General features: G+C 38.6%; 1 protein-coding gene across 9 annotated transcripts in view; it reads left to right on the forward strand.

Moving 5' to 3' along the window:
* ARMC2 (armadillo repeat containing 2) overlaps positions 1-13,595 on the forward strand; it is a 92,813-nt gene that overhangs the window by 59,207 nt on the left and 20,011 nt on the right. For 8 of the 9 annotated variants that reach the window (XM_081186572.1, XM_081186573.1, XM_081186571.1 and 5 more), the window contains 5 exons: positions 3,430-3,568; positions 5,026-5,282; positions 5,967-6,039; positions 6,728-6,907; positions 8,875-9,074. In XM_081186572.1, coding sequence (XP_081042698.1) covers positions 5,065-5,282; positions 5,967-6,039; positions 6,728-6,907; positions 8,875-9,074 — 671 coding nt within the window. In that variant the 5' untranslated portion in view covers positions 3,430-3,568; positions 5,026-5,064. Of the gene's footprint in view, positions 1-3,429; positions 3,569-5,025; positions 5,283-5,966; positions 6,040-6,727; positions 6,908-8,869; positions 9,075-13,595 lie in introns of all 9 variants that reach the window. The other variant, XM_081186576.1, reaches the window with a different exon arrangement.

A 13,595-nucleotide genomic window follows, 5' to 3' on the forward strand; every position in this document is an offset into this window, starting at 1 on the left:
GCATAAGGCTGCTGTGTCGGTCAGAAACAGGAGTAATTGTGAAGCCAGCTATTTAAATCACGTGGTATTTATTTGCAGCTGAGTTCCTGTTATAACTATATTGAAGTTATCCCACACTAGCTAGCCTATGTGTATATGGCTGCTTCTGCTCAGGATGTGTTTGTGTGTGTAAGGCAGGGGTGGTGGTTGTGAAAAGCCCCAGCTAGTAAATTCATTTAAATTCATTTAAAACAACTGTGGTGGGGAAGTTGTGCCAGCTGCACTGATTCTTCTGATTCCTTTGAAGTATCAATGATTGGTTCAGGAATAATCTGAATAGCTCAAGTTACACCAGGCCTGAAAACTGTTATTTAAAAGAGTTTGGAAAACTGTGACAAATGAAGACAAAAGGATGATCTTATAATTTTTTAGTAGTCTGGCTATCTTAAATTGGTCCCTAACTTATTGTGAACTTAGGCAACTGAGTGCCTGTTCATTTAGCTTGGGTAACCAAATTTTTAAAAAATGTATATAGAAGTTTGTAATAATCTAAAACACACACTCCAAATACAGTGCAACAAGCACATGTTTGCTTTCAAGATATAGGAATGCAATTGTATCCATTTGTAGAGGAAGGAGGAGGAGAAATGGGCATGCTCAATAGCAGTTTATAGTTATTTATTAACTTATTTGTTTAAAACCATTTATATCCCTCTCTCCCTAAGGGTATTAGAGTGGCATAAGCTAAAACACTAAAATATATAAAAAGTAAGTATTCTGGAGGGTGGGGAGATTAGAATTGGGTGGTGGTGTATGCTTTTAGAGTTAAAATAAACTCCCTTCCTTGGACTATACTGGTATGTTTCAGAATGAAAGAAAGGGGAAAGGGACACACCTAACATTTCCCAGCATCCTCACCCCTGCTATTAAAAAAAGAGAGTTGAGAATAAATCAAGGCAGGCAGGCAGCCTTAAACCTAAATCCTCTAGTGCTATATAGACAGTGATAGCCAGGGGTGTACCTAGGTATTGGTAAGATTGGCCCTGCCAAGGGCCCAGGTCAAGGGGGGGGGGTGTAGAAATCACACCCTTCCACTCTGACTCCATCATAGCAGGCCTGTAGGGCCGCCTTTCTGGCCAGCTGGCAGCACTATTAGCTCCGTGCCTAGGGTACAAGGGGGCCTAGGTATGCCTCTGGCAACGGCCTTAGGGGGGGCTTCAACAGAAGAAAAACAAATTTCCTCCTTCCTCTCCTGAATTCCCTTCCTGAGACCTGATCAGCACGAATCTTTGTGAGTTTTTAATCTTTTCGAATCACTGGGGGGAAAGCAGCTCTGATGTGCTGCTAACTTTTATTTTTCTTCTCAGAATTCAGATTAGTTTTTATTTCAAAGACATGATGGCTCTTCCAGTGTAGGAATGCCATTCAGATTAAGGATATGTGGCTCCTTCATTATTCAAATAAAACATAAAACACAAATACTGAAGGAGCATGTTTTTAATAATGTGTGTTTTATTATTTTTGAGGGAATTATGCCATATCCTAAGAATAAATCATAACTTTTTCATTATGAGCAGAGTTGGTCAAAATGTGGTAAGTGAGGAGACAGGAATTTATTTTTTTTAATAAAATTCTGTTTGCAGGCTTGACTATGGCTCTGCAATCAACGCCTCCATCATAAATGTACTTGTAAGGCAGACAATTTAAGATCGAAAGGAGATTTGATTGAAACTTAATTAGAACCTGTCATGGGCTATGCTTCTGCTGCAGTACAGAATGTATTCATGTCTCCCAGGTTGCCAGTTACTTAATTAAAAGAGAGCAAATATTAAAATCCAATAAATGGTATATCTCTAGAGCAAAACGTAAGGATTTTAAAGTAGAAGGAAATGACTCATTCTTCAAAGACTGAGACCAGCAACATAGGAATTGTTAAGATGTTCTAAAACTTCACAGTGCAACAGGGAGTATAATAGAAATTGAAACTGAAAGATTTTGTTTCTGTTTATATTCCTGTCACAAATTTAATTTATCATTTGATTATAGCACTTATTTAATTAAAATATAACCTACTGTTAGTACTTACAAGCCAAAATCATGACTCCAGCTTGGAGTTTGTGATAGAAGAGAAGAAACAAAAAAGAAACATAAACAAAAACAACTCACAAAAAATATACGTATCTGATGCAATTTTCCAGATTAGAAAATTGGTTTGTTTGCTAATCTACTCCAAAAATTTGTATAGTTCACTCATCATTTTAACTCTCATGACTTCCTCAAAGAAACCCTGGGTATTGTAGTTTGGTGAGATATCTAACTATTAATGGAAGTATGTGAAGTTTACTATCCACATCAAATGACAGTATGGATTAGCCCAAAACCAAACCATAGCTTAGCCTCAGATAGCACAGCAGCAGCAGGATTGGATGAGGAGTACAGCAGCCGTGATCTTCACTTCATGAGCCCACATGCTGAGCCATGGTTGATGTGTGAACTGGGTTACCATATACTGAATTGTATTTCCACATACATACATACATACATACATACAAACATACATACATACATACATACATACATACATCGAACCGCTATAGAAAAGTCCATGTAACTACTGAAATAAGAACTTAACACTTAAAAACTTAAAAGACTTACAACTTTGTTGGCACAGCCTATGGTTATGAAAAGGTCTGGCAGGGAGTTCTTCTTGCCAGTAAATCCCTCCAGCTTGCTCAGCGTTCAATGAATGTGTAGTTTCCCAGCTGCATTTTCCGCATGTTGAATTTCAGAGGCCAATTGGCATACCTTAGAGCAGTTGTTTTCAGCCTATTCCGTTGAAGGTTTCTCAAAAGCTTTTAAAATGATTTCTAAGTGAGAAAAGCCATAATAGCAGACCAACCTCTTTGAGAAACCTGCATTCACCTGCTAGTCATCCAGTGTAAATTAAAGAAGTACAGAGAAATCAAGTGTGTATATGCATGGGTGAAGTAGGTCCCAGTTACTGTTCAGTAAGAAGCTTGGATTCCTTGAAAGAATGTAATACTGTAATGGCTGTGGAGTTTGTGCTTAAAAAGAAGTGGTTTGGAAAGAAGCACAGTACACAAAGTCCTGAGAAGTTTTTTCTAGAAGTCAAACTGCCATGCCTTTGTATGCAGCGGAGGCAACAAATTAACAATAAATATTCTGGTTAGATTTTTGTTGGTTATCTACAAAGAAATTGAGTTGGCAGGTTGCCTTAAGCTGCATAAATGTGGAAGAAATCTTTCATTGAGATATGGAGTGTCTGGAGCTTGCATTTTTTAAGTTGATGATCTGTCTTGTGTAGGATATTAGTGTTTGTTCTTTTTGGCTGTAGTTTCGGTTTACATTTTCTATTAGAACAATCCCTAGATAGCACTGATAACTTGCCTTGTTTGTTTTGACAGTAAATGTTTTCTTTTTATCATTCAGATCCTGCTGTGATATCATCATTGTAGTATTTACCACATCTTCAGCTTGTGGGTGTTTATATGGTTATTTAATGAAGTTTTCTATGGAGTCAGGAAACTGTTGTGTTTGGCCCTGAAAGTGCATAGCAGTGAATCCTTTGGTGAGTATCTTTTGTGCATATGTTTGTGTGACTTCCTTCCCGCTGGTAAGTGATGTTCTGTGCTCACTGTACTTCTCCATTGTTTCTTTGCCATTAATAATAAAGCAGTAGGATAATAATCATTGGCACTTCAGTACTGCAAGGAAGCTTGAGTTATCTGAGAGTGCCTTTCTCTCCCAGGTTCCAAAAGCTGCATCTTTGAATGGGCTAATCCACATCAGCTCTAAAGTTGTGGGAAAGTGGGATCACAACCACCTGGCCCATCAGCTGAGTGTGTCTGGCCTGCCTTTGTCCCCCAGTAATGCAGCTACGACATGCATAATGCAGGTAGAAGTTGTAAAATGTAAAGTTATAAATTGTATACTGACGGAAGTTAGAAAATCGCACAGGAGATACTGTGACATAGTTCAGATGGAATATCCAGCACACTTTTCAAAATGGCCTTAAATGTATGTTGGAAGTCCTCCAGGAGACCATAGAGTTTAAATACTGCTCTTCTACTCTGTTAAAACAACCCCACACACATGCATACCAGTAGCTCCCAATAACACCCCAAGGGGATTTTTTTGCTGAACAAGAAGAAAATGTTCAGTAAACCTTACTACAGAAATGCACTGAAAAGACAAAAAATATCCAGCTTGTCAACCTATATAAACAATACACTGTAGACAAAATGCCCTCTTCAACATCACATAAGTGTTACCTTCATGTGTGTATTAAGCTCATCTTACATCTTACCATGGGCCAAATATAACACTGCAAATAAATATTTTAGATTCTGAAAGCAATAATTTATTATTTTTAAGGCATTTATTTAAAGCAGCCATATCTGATGGGCAAGGCTATGCTGTGCATAGGTTCTGTGAATTTAGAGATTGTCTGAAATAATGTTTTACAGTGGTACCTCGGGTTAAGAACTTAATTCGTTCCAGAGGTCCGTTCTTAACCTGAAACTGTTCTTAACCTGAAGCACCACTTTAGCTAACGGGGCCTTCCGCTGCCGTGGCACTGCCGGAGCACGATTTCTGTTCTCATCCTGAAGCAAAGTTCTTAACCCGAAGTAATATTTCTGGGTTAGCGGAGTCTGTAACCGGAAGCGTATGTAACCCGAGGTACCACTGTATTTCGTAATGGTCTTGATGCCTTAAGGGTGCATTTGCACTTGCATGTGCTGCTGATTACTTTAATTGTATCAGGAAGTAACACAAATATATCAATAATAGCAGAAACAAAGCAGCACTGGAGAATCCTGCAGCAGAATAGCTTCTGCTGCCATGCAGACTAGACTGACCATGCTAATTTGTGGTGCAGACAGATGGCTGAGCAGCATGAACTAATGACCAATGCAGTGGGAAACACAGGGATTAGATGTTCATCAGAGTGTGATCTGAACCTTGAAATACTGACATTGCAATCAAGTTTCTAGAAGTTTTATATTTCCTATCTCTTCTGCACAGTGTTGGAGTACTTACTGCAAACTCATTTCTATCAGAAAAATGAAGCCCACAAAGAACAAAAATGTAGAATATTCGGAAGGTTTCTATAAGCCCCCATTAGCTGTCCAGAAGACCAGTGCTGAGATAATAAATGAAGCACGAAATACACTAAGGATTTTAAGAACCCAAAGACCGTTCACACCAAGGGAGGAGCAAAGGAAGCTTTTTGGATCTGCGTCTTCAAGAACACCTGAAAATAGACCACCTTCTGCTTTTAGGTATGGGGTTTTGGAGGGAATGGCTATAACCCTGTATTCCATGTGAATGGGGGATAAAATATAAGTGTCTGTCACCAATATTGATTCAGGTGCATTAGAGAAGTATAAAAATGCAGGTATAAAATTGTCCATCTATTTTGGTAGGGAGTACATGCTTCCTCTGTATGGATGTAGCTGATAAGAAGTTTGGCTAGAAATAACTGAAGTGTTTCTGACAACTTTTAAAAGGAAAAGAAGTATTCACTGTCAACCCAAAACTATTATTAGGTTTAATGTGTAGGAAGCTGAAGCACCTCTCATTTGCTTTCTGGATGTGTCATCTCCTGCTCTTGTTGATTTTGACATTCCCAAAGGAATTGCTTCTAAAAGAGAAGCACTATCACTATATGGATTGCCATTACAGCTGCTCAGTAGCCAGCATAGAGGGATGACTAGGAATAAGGCAGCGTTATTGCTTGTGCCATTGAGTAAGTACAATAGGCACCATGGCATATAACTAGCCCCTTTATTTTCTTTACATCTTCTCTAACCTGTGTTTTGTTTTGCATTCCAAAAAGCGATTTTCAGTAAAGCAATTTGGCAGAGGTAGAATTTTCACTCCATTAGTATGCACATAGAAAGTACTTTGTGGAGAAAAACATGTTATCTACACATTTAATTAATATGTTCTGTTTTTCATTCCAGTCTCCATGCTTCCAGCTTTGAATGGGTTGAATCAAGGCCTGTCTCTTGTGCACGCCTAAGCCCACTGGACCATGTATGTATTATTTTTTAGCAGGGCTTTGTGTATTCTGTGCTCCATTAAAATTATGTGCCAAGAAAGACTACCTTCTGCAAACTTAATGCAGATTGACACTTAAGGCCACTTTCCATCACTTAAGTATTTTTCAGCTGCCTCTCTGGCTCCTTAGGTCTCTGCAAGCATTTCTTACACAGCACAGGAGGAACTTGCTTTTTACAATTAGATTATCAGGAAAGTGAATTTGTGCCCACTACCACATTCGGTGCTTTTTTTGCAGTCTCATGGAACTGTGGCATATCCCTGGTCCTATCCATTGGAAGTAAAATTACAAAGGCTGATACTGAAGCATCCATGTCTTGCTTCCCCCACCCCCCTTCTTTCTAAAACCATCTTTGGAAATGTGTGTAAATAAGTTTTGTGGAATTTCACTACAGTGATCTGTAACAAGAATACCCTTCGGAGTATTTGTTCCTTTGTGAATTCACTTAAGACCTCAGAGTCAGCTCCTATTATTTACCAGGAAGATAAGATGAAGTAGTAAACAGACTGGCTTAAGTTTAGTGGAACTTATTGCTCAGGGAAAACTATTATGAGAATAAATTTGTCAATAAATAGATTATGGCAAGACCTATAATATTAATAACCTCCATCTTCTGATTCTTACAAGTGGCTGTATGTTGAATTAGATCTTTTCTTGTAACAGAAGCCAAAGCTGCTGTCATCACCCAGGAATAATGAGGAGCATCATATTTCACCTCCTAAATCACCAATAGATTCAGAGGAAATTAGGAGAATCAGCAATGCTCGTGCCCGTTTATTTAGAACCGCATCTCATGGAAACCTTCTCCCAGATAAAATACTACTTCCCAATGAGAGTAAGAATGTTTCTATTTAATCCTTTTTACCAAGCTTTTGTAAGAACTCAGATTATAAAATATATTAAAGTCAGCCTAACTGAACAATTGGATTTCATAGAGTCATAGAGTTTGAAAGCATCTCAAAGGTCCCCTAGTCCAACTCACTGCTGATGCAGAAAATTTTCTGCTCCAGCAGCCCTAGCTTGCGGTCATAGGAACCTAGGAAGCTGCCTTATACTGACTCAAACCACTGATCCATCTAGCTCTATATTGTCTCTCCAGGATTTCAGGCAGGGTTCTCTCCCTCCCCTTCCTGGAGATGCCGAGTGATTGAACTTGAAACCTCCCACATGCATTTCAGATGCTCTGTTTCTGAACTATGGCCCTTCTCTTAAAGTGCAGTGATTTAGTTTGCAGTTCATTCCAAGTGAAATGTCTTTTCATACATTGGTGTGGATCCTAAGGGCCAAACTGTGCAAGATGCTAATGATGTGATCAGAAATAGTGTTGTTTTTACAATGAAATGCCAGGCTGGGGGAGCTGCAGTAGTTATTGGCCTCACAGCATGGGAGAGGGGAGGTTTAATCTCATTAAAACTCACACATTCCCAAAACATAAATGCTTGGGCAGTTAGCATTTTGGGGAGGGGGGCTTCTAGTTACTAAGTTTGGCTGTGTTTGTGTGACTTTTAATGAGATTGTGGCTGGCAGGGAAGGCTTAAATCATAGAATTGGACAGTAGGAAGGGACCTTGAGGGTCATCTAGTCCAACTTCCTGCAATGCAGGAATAAGCAGCTGTCCCATATGGGGATCGAACCTGCAACCTTGGTGTTATCAGCACCCCTCTCTAACCAACTGAGCTATTTAGAAAGCCATGCTTCCCCCTCCCCGCTTGCTGTTCTGTTGACTATCCTCCTCACCACCCCATGTGCCTGGTATTTAATTTTAACAAAACAATGTTATGAATACTATCATGGCGCTATCCTCTCGTGTAGTTAGTCCATAAATTAACCTTCTACAAATGGATGGGTTCCTTCCATCTATGGAAGACTTTCAGTCCAGTGGAGGAACCCACAATCAAAAGGAGGGAGGACAGTTTTTCATCAATTCCTACTGTAGCCCCACCACACCGTTCCAGAGAGTCCCTGAGCCCTCCAGAGAGTTTCAGGGGATGCAAGGGGCTGCAGGGGGGTGGAGAATTACCAAAAGTCACCTTCCTCCCATTTCACCAATAGAACTAACCAAGGATACAGACAACTGCAGTGAAGATACATCAAACTCTGGAATAGTTTCTTTTTTAAAAAAAATCTGATCCCTTGCGGGGGGGCAAGATTTAGTTGGATTTGGGTTGGGTTGAAATGCCAGATAGTTAGCTTGGAGCACATCCATCTATATACAGATGGATACAATATGTAGTTCTTGATTTCTATACTATCTAAGAAGATAGAGGGGATTACTTCTCAATCAAGGGGGTGGGATCATAGAATTGAAGAGTTAGAACGGATCCTGAGGGTCATCTAGTCCAACCTCCTTGTAGTGCAGAAATATTATTTCAGCTAAAGCATCCATGACGAAAGCATATTTTCACTGCTTTGTCCTTTGGGAAGAAAGTTAGAGAGAGACTGCTTTGGAAAAAACCATTAAATTTGAGTGTGCTTCTTTAACCTTATCTTACTACTGATGCTGCAGTATATAAAACATTTTCACTTAGTTTAGGAATAAAAGTTTCTATACAGTAGAAAGGTTGAGCTCTTATGAATAAAGATCTCATTAGGAGTTCATGTGTCTTTAGAAAAAACTTTGATGGAAAGAATACCAGCCTGCATCAGTTCCTTTTATACAGATTTATCTTATTTTAGTTAATGCCAGCTAGCAAGGACAGTTATTACAATGTGAATAATAATATTTCAGAAGACTAGCTGTCCTTTTAAGGACATCTTTCTGTATGTTTCCTTTATAAGAACACTTTAACCATTTTGTTAAAACAGGTAAGACACTGAATTTTGAAGACCATCCTACCACGTGTGATAGTTCTGGAACTAGAGATGAAAGTCAAAACCTGACTGTCCAGTTGACCTTTAAGGATAAGTGTGTTCCATTAACATATAAAGAGCATCAAAATAAGATAGAAGGGGAAGAAGTATATCCACAAATGACAGACATTTTGCCTTCACCTCAGTGCAGCAATCAATGGTCAGTATTTTATTTATCTTCAGGTATTTTCACACAAAACGTTTAAAAGTGGGAGCAGCTGGTGTGCTGCAGTGCTGTCATGGAGCCATGCTACTGGCATCAGCATCACTGTTGCCTACTGGGGTGGTGCAAGGGTGCAGGATGGCACTGGATGCAGAAGGGCCATCTTGGGTCCAGCAGTGCACCAACACAGCACTGACCTCACTGACCTCACTGCCCTTCCCCGTGTCCCTGGTGACAATGGTATCACTGTCAGGAGGGTAGCTTCATGGCACTATACCATTGTTAGCTGTCATGATGGTTATCACAAGAAAATGGATATATTTAAGAAGGATTAAATAAGGATTTATGGTATAGTTAAATCTGGTCCATAGCTATTGCTGAAAAATTAGCTGAAAAATTAAGATATGCTAGAGGCCAAATAAAAACATTATTTTTCAACTACATGGCAAAAAAATGATTTTACATATTAAAGATGATAACAGTGTTCAAATTCCTCCTGTTACAGATAGGTAGCCGTGTTGGTCTGCCATAGTCAAAATAAAAAAATTCCTTCCAGTAGCACCTTAAAGACCAACTAAGTTAGTTCTTGGTATGAGCTTTCGTGTGCATGCACACTTCTTCAGATATTCAGGTATCTGAAGAAGTGTGCATGCACACGAAAGCTCATACCAAGAACTAACTTAGTTGGTCTTTAAGGTGCTACTGGAAGGAATTTTTTTATTCAAATTCCTCCTGTAAAATATGCTACTATTTGGAATCCTTAGTAACTCTCCAGTTACTGATAGTTATAAATGAAACAAATCTTTCAAATAATGTTACCACCCAGCAGTTTGAAAGCATACCAGCGTGAGTAGATAAATAGGTACCATTGTGGTGGGAAGGTAAACAGCGTTTCCGTGTGCTCTGGCTTCCGTCATGGTGCCCCGTTGCTCCAGAAGCGGTTTAGTCATGCTGGCCACGTGACCCGAAAAGCTCTCTGTGAACAAACACTGGCTCTCACGGCCTGAAAGTGGAGGTGAGCGCTGCACCCCATAGTCAAATTTGACTGGACTTAACCACCCAGGGGTCTTTTACTCAACACCAATATAATATTACTATTTTCCCCCAGGGATTTTGAATGAAGCGACCCAAATATGTGTGTGTATGTATGCTTAATTTTCATCTTCATTAGATTTTATTGTATTTCCTTATTCCTGATTCAACTGCCAGCTTCCTAAAAAGACACTGGCTTGCTTCTCCCCTTGGCAAGTGTTTTTAGCTTTATCCCCTGATGCAGTAAGGAAAACTAGTTCCTAATCTACCAAAGGATCAAATGGTTTCCTCTTGAATTGGTGTTAGGAATCGTAGCACCAAACTTTGTGCTTCCTGCTGTTGTAAATTGTAAAATGTTTAAAAATTGGTAGACAACTGTTTACAAAATTAAGGAATACTTCCTATGCCCCTTTGCCTGACAACAGCAAATCGCTGCCCCTCTCCAAATACTCTTTATGGATCTAAACATACAGGACCCAGGGTCAAAACTATCATTCTTGTCCAGGCTGTATTTTAAGCCTCTTGTACCTCTTTCTCAAAGATTGAAGCTAGATTTGTTTGCATTGTTTATAGGAACATTATTTTGTTTAACAATAATGACAACTAATGAAGCTTCCAAACAAAAAACAAACAAAAAGGTGGCTAGGGTATTTGGATGCAGACTTTTTGCTACATTCCCTAAAACATGGATTCTGAGCCCTTGTTAGATGATTGTAATGATTTTCCAGGCAATGTTTTTTTTAATGTTCTTGGGCCTATTAACTTTAGTGAGATGCTCATTTTGTCTCCATTCAAGTAGGTGTCATTGATACTTAATTCCCCAATGGTTATCAGCCACTAGTTCTACTTTTTGCCTTTCTTGCCAGTGCATATGCTCTGCTTAAGATTGATCAGGACTGTATGCATGCAATTGTTGCTGCAGAAGAATCTGCCAGTTCCAAGAGGCCAGGAGTAAAAAAAAGTCTAATTAATTTGTACCCAATTTCTCCTCCACCAAACGATTACCCGATTGTGCCAGCTGTTGCTATGTTATCACTTTTCTAAAATAAGATGGAATTAATGCTTGAGTACACTTGAGTTTATTACAATATGTTTCGTAGTAATATTTCAGAGTAATATTATCAGCTAAAGTTTCTTTAACACTGAGCCTGAGAAAGTAATTTGATAACCACTTCTAACAGTTTAGAATGTAGCTATTGGAAAACAGCTTGTGTCCTGGACTTAATCCAAGTCTGCATATTCTACGGTATATTGGAAAGACCAAACAAAAGGAAAGAGATTGAAAGGCAATGAGGAATGGATGCAGAGTGGGATGCCAAACATAGGGCACTTGAAATTTAATAGGAAAAGGGCAGGTTGGTGGAAGGAGGCAGATATAAAGGAAAGAATATACTTCATTTTCATCCTAAGCTGATTTATGTCCCTTCATACTAAAATATTTTGTATAACAGATTTCATGGGCTGCAAAAACGTATTGAGCTTTTCCAAATTTGCTTTCATTCTGCTCATTTTGTATGGCAGCAAGGCTGGAAATTAGTTTTCGTCCCCAAGTGAATACTTGCTTGCAAAGGGTTTGCATCTACCGTTCTTCATAATTGATGAGACTGTGCCTCGCACAGAGTGATAGTTGTTAAATTTGCAGGTATACTCAAATAATTTGTCACTTTGCAGAATTACTGTTGCAGTTAAATTTCTGTACATTCACCTAAACTGATTTATCTCTATCAGCACATTTTCACTTTTTCTTATCCATATTACTTTTGAATGCTAGATGTTTACATGCCCTCCAGTTTTGAGGCAGATTGTTCTATTTCATCTTCACTGTGCTTAGTGAATATGATTTGACAATGCCTAATTATGGTAGCAAAGTATGTAGGATTAAAATCTTATGTAAGTGGATTGATGCTCTTTAAATTCTAGTATTCACACTGACAAAAGCACTGCTCTACGTAATAGGCACCTTTAATTTTTCTTATGTCCATGTTATTCAGGTACATGCTTACAGTTATAAGTCAGAGTAGACCCAATGAAATCAATTGACCTACTCATAAGTATGAGTTGTATAAAATCCTATGGGATCTAAAAAACCAAATAATTCAAACATAAGCTTCTGCTCTAGTTCCCCTCCTCCCTTTCCCCCCTAACCTTGTGTCCCCTTTCCTGAAATTTGATAGTAACTTAGACATGAACTTCTAGCCATAAGAACTGCCCAGTGGATTCACTGGCTGTAAATGTTGCTTCATATTAACATTTTGTGACCAAATTACCACAGGACCATTGAAATTCAAGCAGAACTCTTGTTTCTTTAAAAGTACTCTATGCCACCTTTCACAGCAAAGCCTTCCCAAGTTGGTTTACAGAAGCTTAATATGCATAATGGGATGGTTAGATAATTACTCCTCATAATTAAGAGAATTGTCTTTATCTCACAAGCACCAACAAGTGTGGGGATTTTAAGGGCGAGATGGATGTATGGTTGTTTTGTGGAAATCTTAATTGAGCTCAGAAATGAGAATTCACAGACTCTTAACTGCTTTGTACACTGCAAAACACTATGGAAATGATAGAAGAGTATTTCAAAGCAAACAGTTTTTTTGTAAAATAAAATAAAATCTACCTGATATTTTCTGTTGAAAATATAAAATGTATACTTTTTTGAAGATCAGATGTTAATATATACATTTTGCATCAGCACCAATTGCTCTAAGAAATTACCATAAGTATAATTTAAGGCTAACATTTAGATTCACTTCATTATTTCATGACAGCAAAATCCTTTGTACTGTTGATTCTCTCAGTCTTGAATAGAAAAAGAAGTTTGTCAGTATTTTATGTTCAATAATGGCGGCCTCTTGTGGCCTGACGGTTTAATTGCAGCATGCTTTGATTGATTCATGAAATAGTGTTTAAATACAACTTGTGGGAAAATGTAAGTAATATATAAAATTATTAACTGTATTAAACAATTGACAGTCTCACTTATGATAATGGTAAACACAAGTGGTACTCGTAGTAATCAGTGAGGTGGAAGCACAAAAGGAGGAAATACTATTTGGGCTTTCATTGCTCCTATAACTAGCTGGTTAAAATGTATATAATATGATGATGGGCCTTTTGCCTCAGCTGGGGATTGCCTGTTTGCTTTCAAGACTGGCACCAAAAGACATAAATAAATTTATGGCTATTTTTGCTTAGCTAAGGCTGGACGGAGCAGAGAGACTCCTGCTCTATCTATAAGACTCCCAAACTGATTGTGGTGAGTTAACTTAAGCCAAGAAGTTTCTGTGTCAACACTTGGCAGCCTCTGCATTGATACTCTGATTGTGAGCTGTGGTTGGTAGTCCCAGTCAGATAATAGGAAGTTATTGGGCTAGGCGGGAAGCCCAACTCTCCAGTTTATCAGAAAGTTGGCGTTTATGTTCTAGTTTGGGTTGCTGAGAAAACACCAGTCAGAGACTACAGTGTGTGCATTTTCCTGGGGGATGA

This window comes from Podarcis bocagei (assembly GCF_964188305.1).
Source record: "Podarcis bocagei genome assembly, chromosome: 3".
In the NCBI taxonomy this organism is placed as follows: domain Eukaryota; kingdom Metazoa; phylum Chordata; class Lepidosauria; order Squamata; family Lacertidae; genus Podarcis; species Podarcis bocagei.